Source organism: Pinus tabuliformis, chromosome 5_1 (genome assembly GCF_031772625.1).
Source record: "Pinus tabuliformis cultivar Carrire ecotype Pingquan chromosome 5_1, CPIR1, whole genome shotgun sequence".
Lineage (NCBI taxonomy): Eukaryota > Viridiplantae > Streptophyta > Pinopsida > Pinales > Pinaceae > Pinus > Pinus tabuliformis.
Genome location: NC_142305.1, coordinates 561,943,599 through 561,951,715, shown reverse-complemented (window position 1 = coordinate 561,951,715; position 8,117 = coordinate 561,943,599). Strand labels below are relative to the sequence as shown.

Below are 8,117 nucleotides of genomic sequence, written 5' to 3'. Positions count from 1 at the left end.
AAGCTGTCTTGAATTCAATATTTTTATTTTACTTTAGCTATGCTTAATCTAAGGAGCACATACTTGCTACTATGTAACACTTATTTTAGAAGTTGGAATTTTTATTTTAATTATTAATGTTTATTCTTCATGTTAAAAATATTTTTATTAATAATATTTTTTAATTTAAATATTATTTATTTTTTAAATATGACAACATCTAAAGTGTAAAGCTCTTCTCAATATTTATAATTTAAGATATTTTTAATATTATTATATAATTAAATTAATGTATATTTTAAATTATATAAGTTATTAATTTTCATTTTTAAGAAATTTTAAATATATCTAATTAATAAATATAGAATTATACTATTATATAATATCAAAATAATATAAATACACTAAAAAATGAAAAATAAGATATAAATTCAAACTAGAGGAAAATATATTATATGATTATATAAATTAAATGGCTTATAGGTATGCCCATGGGGCTTTAGATTGATGGTGAATGGGTGCAATGTTTAGGCACTCCTTGTGATAGGTCACTGGTTCAAATCCCCCGTGGGTGTTTACCTACCAAAAAAAAATGCCATAGGCACAAAAAAACTTAACTCAAAACATCCAATTCTAAAAATTTGAGAAAAAAAGAAATAAATTTGAATTAACTTTATTTTCCCATATGGGATTTGAATGAGTGACCTATAACAAGGATTGTCTTGACAAGGAGTGTCTTGATGACAGTACACCCATTCACCATAAATCCAAAGCTCCATGTGATTATTTCCATTATTATTATTAATCATACAAATAATTAATACATGAATTAAACATATATACATTTAAAAAATCATGTAACAAAATTCTTAACTATGGGGATCATAGGCTTTGTTACAATAAGATGGGCCAAAATCATGACTTATTAAAACCACATACCAAGAAAATCATCACTCATTTTGAAATAACACATATTTATATAACATTTTTTTTAATTAATAACCAGTATTATAAAAAAGAATATTTTAAAATATAAATTTAAATCCCATAATTAAATTTAAATTTTAAAACTTCTATTCCAAAATATAAATTTGATTTATTTATATTCAATTCCAACTCCTTTTAAATATATTTAGAAAATAACAATATTGTTCACTATTTACGGAAATAATTTCAATAGTCCAGAACATTGAGGCTATTTGATTGTGTCATCCAAATATATTTAAAATAACAATGTTATTCACCATGTAAAGAAATTATTTCAGTAGCCCATAAGATGAGCCGATTTGATTGTCATCCAAATATATTTAAAATAACAATATTGTTCACCATTTACTGAAATTATTTCAGTAGTCCGTAAGATTGAGCCGATTTGATTGTGTCATCCAAAATTTCTGCCACGCCATACTTGAAAGAAAATCCCATATCCAAAAGTTTCTTTGAAGAAATAGGAACACGAACACCATTATCGTCTTCACCGTCGCCTCTGTCATGATAAACCAAGTTTCCTCACTTTATATATATCAATATAATTTCATAAAAATATAACTAAAAAGACCCTGCATGAGGGGAGAAGTCTACATACTTGAAATGTGGATAGAGTTTATGGATGGAATCCGATAGCTGAGAAACGGTGAGAGAGGTAGCACTGCAGATATGTCGACCTTTTACTTTTGGTTGCTCCATCAGAAATATATGGGCCTCGCATAAATCCTCAATATGAACTAACGCAATTGATCCGACAAACGACTCATTCAACTTCAACCCTTCATAATTGCCTGGAACATTTTCAGCATAAATTGTAATGCTGCCCTTAGTGTTTTAGACTAAAATATTTTACATATTTTTCTGCCAAGCCCTCTACTTAAATAAAAGTGTGCTATCATCCGCCTTCTCCCTATTCCTGGTCGGATTGTTTCACCTTCAGCAAGAAACCCCATAGCAAACACATGAAATTTTTTAACGAACATATAATAAAAAGATTACATACCTGTAATGGGGCTTAATATTTCACCACATGAATACGGAAATGTTGAGATAATGGATGGCCCACCAACATAACTTGGTCCAATTGTGACAACTTCCATTTGGCCACTGTTTAACCCATACTCAATGGCTGCTTTCTCCGCCAATGTCTTGGATATGTAATAGAACTGCACGCATGATAAGCACGACCTGTAAGTTACACCATATTTGAGATGCAAATTCAATCATACTACTCACACTGTATATACGTACACTAATAGGGCCGGCTTTCCTGCGCATGAATTCCACTGGGGTCCAGTTTGACTCGTCAAGAGTGGAGCCACTGATAAGTTGCCCTTGTTCATTCAGCGGACTAGCTGCCACGACAGAGGAAGTATAAACCACACGCCTCACCGATTTAGCGCGCGAGCAGGATTTCAATACATTCATTACCCCTTTTAAAGCAGGCTGGACAAAATCGTCCTGTCCCATAATTTTATACTTCTTGTCAGGATTATTTCTCAAAAGTTCACACGAAGTATACTCTGGTTTGATTTCAGATTTTTGTGATCATACTGATTTCGAAAATATTTTTGAAATAATCGCAGTCTTATTAAATCTTCATACTTCACATATCAGAAGTTAAGAGAAATTTATGCATAATCAGTACCTCAGAAGGCTTGGAGAAGTCCATAGGACTGGCCACGTGGAACACCCCTTGACAACTCTCCACTGCGGAATCAAAGGCGTGCTCTTCGCTTAAATCTGCTTGGAAGAGCTTCAGTCTCTCTGCAGCACCAGGCAGCGACAGCAGAGGCCCAGTTTTTGCCTTGTCATCTGCGTGCACAAAAATATGAGAATAGCTCACACCTAATCTGTAAACAAAGTGATTAGTTAATGAATAAGAGCTAGCAGAATCTCCGTATTACATACTAGGGTTTCTGAGGGTGGCGTTAACAGTGTAGCCTCTCTGGAGAAGATTCTTGATGAGACATGATGCGATATACCCTCCCGCTCCTGTAACGCAAACCTTCATGCCCTCTGTACCTTCGTGGCTTTGCATTTTTTTGCACAAAACGTTACACAGCGAATATGATATTGATATGCAAGTTGCAAAATGGAGGGTTGGGTGCAACTTAAATATCCAATTGTGGGATTCATGAGTAATCTGAAATCAAATAAATAGGAGTGAGTGAGTTCAACAAAAATCTGCTCCAACCACTCATTTCTTCTCGCCCCATCAGGCTGAAACCGACTTTAGTTAAATGTTATCAGGATCCACAAGAAGTAGAATACAAACTCTATTCAAATATCTATCACTAATTAGCATTTTCACAGATCTATCAAATCTAATATCTTTTTTCTTCCCCAAAGTCTTATTCATGCTTTGTGCCTGTACCTATTCTTCACCTATTACTGATTTCTTCTTAATGCATTTGGTGACATCAACCCTCACCTCTTTTCAATGTATTTTGTCATCACTAAGCACGTTTTGGTGCAGTGTGGCGATAACGACTTTACTTGAATGTTAGCCGGATCCAAAAGAAGTAGAATACAAACTCTATTCCAAAATATCTATCATTAATTAGCATTTTCACAGATCTATCAAATCTAATATCTCTTATTATTCCCAAAAGTCTTACTCATCCTTTGTGCCCGTACCTATTCTTCACGAAGTAAAACGCAACTTCCTATTCTTCACGAAGTGAAACACAACTTGAATTTTTCAACCTGCCATTCAAAGTTATCTAGTCAAACGTTTGACATTTTCCACGATTGGCAATTTCCACGATATACTACATATGCGACTTTTTCTTCAAAAGCATCGTTAAGTACTTTTCATCATAGTTACCGAATTCGAATTCCATTGCATATGGAAATAATTTTTTTATATAAAATTTATAATGAAATAATTTAGGAGTATACATCTTAAAATGATTAATATATTATATATTATTTATTTTTAAAAAAAATTGGACTAAATTATTATATTTAAAATTTGAAAAAAAAGTTATTAAATTTTTTTTTTTTTACAAAGATACTTTTGTTTATTTTTTGGATATAAAAATAATGAACAACAAAATGCATCAAATTTGTTAGAATTGCAGAGTAAAAAAATATGCAACTAAAATCTAATAATATACAAAATCATCAAATTTATTAGAATGGCAGAGTAAAAAAATATGCAAGTAAAATCTAATAATATAAATAATAAAATGTCAAATATGAAGTTCATGAAAAGAATGAGAAACCTGACATAAAAAGTAAGTTTGAAGTGATCTCCAAATACCCCTAAATTTATGTCTCATTCACAATTCCTACTCTATCCAAATTTATTTAGCAATAAGTGTGTAGGTAGATTATACTTTCTGTGGATCACAGAAAATGAACCCTTCTAATATAATTCCACACCAAGCATCCTTTGTTTTACAGTGAGCCTAACTGCTATAGTAAGTGCTATCAATAAAAAAATAGAAAAATGAAAATATGGATTTTACAATTTTTATCTTTTTAAAATATAAAACTTATCTTTCTCTACAATATTTTAATAAAAAACTTATATTAATAAAAAAATTACCGTTATTTAATTACAAATTTTTACTATAGAATTTCTATTATCTTTTTAATATAGCAACCAATGTTTTTCATTCTTATTTTTTAATTAGAACACTTATCATTATTTTTAATATTAAATTCCTATAATCTTTTTAATATCGAAACTATTGTTTTTCATTTTTTTTACTAACACTATTTTTTTTATTTTTTTTCCCTATAAAATAAGGGTAACGATGCTTTTCATAGGTTTATTACTCAAATTTAAATGATGTATAATAGTTCCAAATAAAGGGCTACCGTATCGAGATTGACATGGCAGATTATACTCGAGACTCTTTTGAATGAAAAATCATTTAATAGCTTCCAAAATTATTAAGTGCTTTCATGGCGGAAGGGGATTATTGAGCAGTTAGCTTCAAGGTTTTGGTTGAAGCGGTCTTTGACATTAAGGATTATATATGATGCTAGAGATGACGTAAAGGGGATATAAAAGCTTTGAATACTTGCAAAGCGGTCTTTGACATTAAGGATTATATAAATGATGCTATAGATGACGTAAAGGGGATATAAAAGCTTTGAATACTTGCAAATCAAAATTCTTCGGTCTTTGACATGAAGGATTATATATGATGTTAGAGATGACGTAAAGGGGATATAAAAGTTTTGAATACTTGCAAATCAAAATTCTTCCAAGATTAATTTCTTTTAGTAAATACACAAATAAACCATAAAATAAAATAATAATTATGATTCTTCATAATTACCAAAGAGAGCTGAGGTCGGAGAGGTCCATTGGACTAGCAACGTGGAACAACAGTCCAGCACATACTCAAAGGCGACCTCTTGACATTCATATGCTTATGTAGTACGGCACCGTATACATTCTAATAGGGACAAAAAGACTTTTATCCCCGCCACATATTGAAAGGCAAGAGCTAACGACCCTGCCATAGGGCATTAAATGCCCGCTTAGCTGCAAGCTCAATAGCCATATAACCTTCGGTGGGGACGGAGTGTTCGGAAAGTCACCGCGCGCGTGTTATATATGGCCATCAAGCTTGCAGATAAGCGGGCATTTAATGCCCTATGGCAGGCTCGTTAGCTCTTTCCCATATTGAAAGGTGACCTTTGCACATTAATATGTTTATGTAGTATGCACGGCACCGTGTACATTCTAATACGTACAATTAATTAATTAATTTTTTTCTTCTTCTGGATAGAATTATATTTCGATCTTAATGTTCTGATTGTATTTTTTTTAATCAAACTATTTAAAAAATTGAAGTCTTTACATTAATATTTTTGAAATTAATATAAGTTCAATTGTATTTTATTTTTCACGATATTTAAAAAAAATGATATTAAAAAGTTTAGTGAACTTTCTCACATAATAACCTAATTTTGGTTGTGAGAGCGTTGGGTAGTAGGGTTTATGGCATGAGATTCTTTTTCGGCTTTTGTTTTAGAGAGGTTAGTCTCACACGCATCAAAAAAGCGAGGCACCTCAAGAGAAGAAGTCATCAACCTCACCCAAGTTGACGACGAGCGGAGGATATGGATGATTAACAGAACAAACAGATCAGATATGACTATCTTCTTTGGTTTTTCTCCTTTGTTGGCTTAAATGAGGACGAATTTCCCTTTTTCCTTTGGTTTTCTTGGTTTTTAGAACCACTGTTTATTGTTCGTCCAAATAAGGTTGGTTGTAGCGCTTTTCTCTTGCTTTCTTGGGTTGCAAACCCAGGGCCCAACTCACAAAATCAATGGAACTTATTGTATGTTAGAAATCTAAATTAGTAAAATCCCTCCCCCCTAGAAGACCTGGGTTAGGTGAACGTTCTGAGGGTTTGAAACACAAGATGGAGTTTCATATCTTTCTCAAGCCCCTAAATGGAAAGTATGCTTGTATTTGGTTTTCAAGCCTAGATTATGTGGTGAATCTTAATCTACAGATAGTGACATGGTTGGGATTTCCTATAGATATACAATTCCTCCTTTATGATGGGAAGCAATTACATGATCTTTTATAGCTAAAGGTTTACAATATTACAAGAAACTCCACCATCATCTTAAATTTAAGATTGCATGGGGGTGCATCAGCATCCAATAACCCAAGAGGATCACCCTCCTAAAAGGATGCAGTGAGGGGTAAATTCTCTAATCCATTGGATACGCCACAATACAACCTTGGATCTTATATTGTTAAATAACAACAACAAGCCCTTGTCATAGAGGTAAACATAACTAAGGATAATCAACCTTTCTCTGTTCTTCAAGCGAGGACAAAAATTTGCATCTTCAATGGTTTTTCACCCAAGTTTGATGCTTTGCATCAATGGGTTTTAACTACCTTGAAAAATAATTGTAATATATACCAATGCTCCAAAGGGTTTTTCATTGTCTAGTTTGATACGTAGGAAGATCTAGAGAGAGTATTAAAAGAAGAGCCTTGGTTTTGGAGAAATGTAGGGCTATTCATTACCCCTTGGTTACAAGATATTATGCCACAACAATAGTTGTCCCAACCACACCAGTGTGGGTGAGGCTACCAAAGCTTCCCCTTCCATTCTTGGATCATAAGGTCCTAAACGATATTGAAAACAATCTAAGAACATTCAAAAAGATGGACACCAAGAGAATAGAGAAAGGATTATTTACTTTTGCTAGAATCCTTTTAGAAATAGACACATGTAAGGCTCTGCCTGATTGCATAAAGTTGAAACATAAACATATCTAGTGGAAGAAACTATCGGATTATGAAAACACAACATGATATGTTGATTATGTTACCAAACATGACACTTGGAGGACACATACCCTCAAGCAAAAGAGTACCCAAAAAATAAAAAGGGGAAAGCCTACAAAATAAAAGGATTGCAACCCTCCAATCCCTACATCACGAGGGAAGAATAAGGGGAAATCACAAAGAAGTCTCCAAAGAAAGGACGGGGTACTTAGGACTAGAATTGAAATGCAACTTGCATGTAGAGTGGAATAGAAATAGAAGCGACCCACGAATCTGAGAAATGGAAAAAAGTGGCAAACAGAGAGGATCTTATGGTGGGTGAAAAGATAGCTCATTCCTCTGAAAGTTTTGACTCAAACAAAGAGCATCCACCATAGACAAATGTGAATGAATTGGCATTGGTTCTTGTGGACCATTCTATAGGGAGGCAGTAGAAGATCCAGAAATGGAAAGGAAAGAAATGGAAGATTAATGGTTTTTATATCACGTAATATTCTTGTAGAAATTATGGTGTAGAATTGTATATGCTCATGAAATTTTAATCTAAATCACAAGACACAATATTACTCTACTATTCTGTGGAATTCAATTCTCAATTTATAACATCAATAAAAAATATGAAATGAGAAATAACACTCGTGCACACAATATTTTTTGAGGGAAAAGCAACATCTTGAAAACCCCTTATGTCTATTTGCATTAATTTGATGAATAAAATTTTATTACAATTACTTGCTCAATTTGGGCTCAACCTACAAGTGAATAACCTATCTCTATGCTCACTGAGAAGCTCTAACCCTATTTATGCCTCTGCTTGAGTCCCCATTTCCTTGAGCAATTCTTGAGAAATTAAGCCCTTATTATTTAGGAA

General features: G+C 32.8%; 1 protein-coding gene across 2 annotated transcripts; it reads right to left on the bottom strand.

The window, feature by feature from the left end:
- Window positions 1–1,198: 1,198 nt before the first annotated feature.
- On the bottom strand, window positions 1,199–3,176 carry LOC149166055 (putative anthocyanidin reductase). Of its 2 annotated transcripts, none has more exons than XM_089431274.1 (6): window positions 2,878–3,176; window positions 2,615–2,781; window positions 2,218–2,427; window positions 1,970–2,132; window positions 1,565–1,757; window positions 1,199–1,491 (listed from the first exon to the last, which is right to left on the bottom strand). In XM_089431274.1, exons 1-6 carry the CDS (start codon window positions 3,005–3,007, stop codon window positions 1,326–1,328), a joined length of 1,029 nt encoding a protein of 342 aa, XP_089287400.1. In that variant the 5' UTR covers window positions 3,008–3,176; the 3' UTR covers window positions 1,199–1,325. The 2 variants fall into 2 exon arrangements, with proteins under 2 accessions (XP_089287400.1, XP_089287401.1); XM_089431275.1 differs by having other exon boundaries at window positions 1,199–1,465; window positions 2,878–3,173.
- Between the last annotated feature and the right edge of the window lie 4,941 nt (window positions 3,177–8,117).

What these genes read in the sequence shown, in the direction of transcription:
- LOC149166055 (XM_089431274.1), bottom strand. Translation starts at nt 3,007, where the DNA reads ATGCAAAGCCACGAAGGTACAGAGGGCATGAAGGTTTGCGTTACAGGA. An exon ending in CGCCACCCTCAGAAACCCTA is followed by an intron (nt 2,782 to 2,877) that starts GTATGTAATACG and finishes TTGTGCACGCAG; the next exon opens with ATGACAAGGCAAAAACTGGG. An exon ending in AATATTAAGCCCCATTACAG is followed by an intron (nt 1,758 to 1,969) that starts GTATGTAATCTT and finishes AAAATGTTCCAG; the next exon opens with GCAATTATGAAGGGTTGAAG.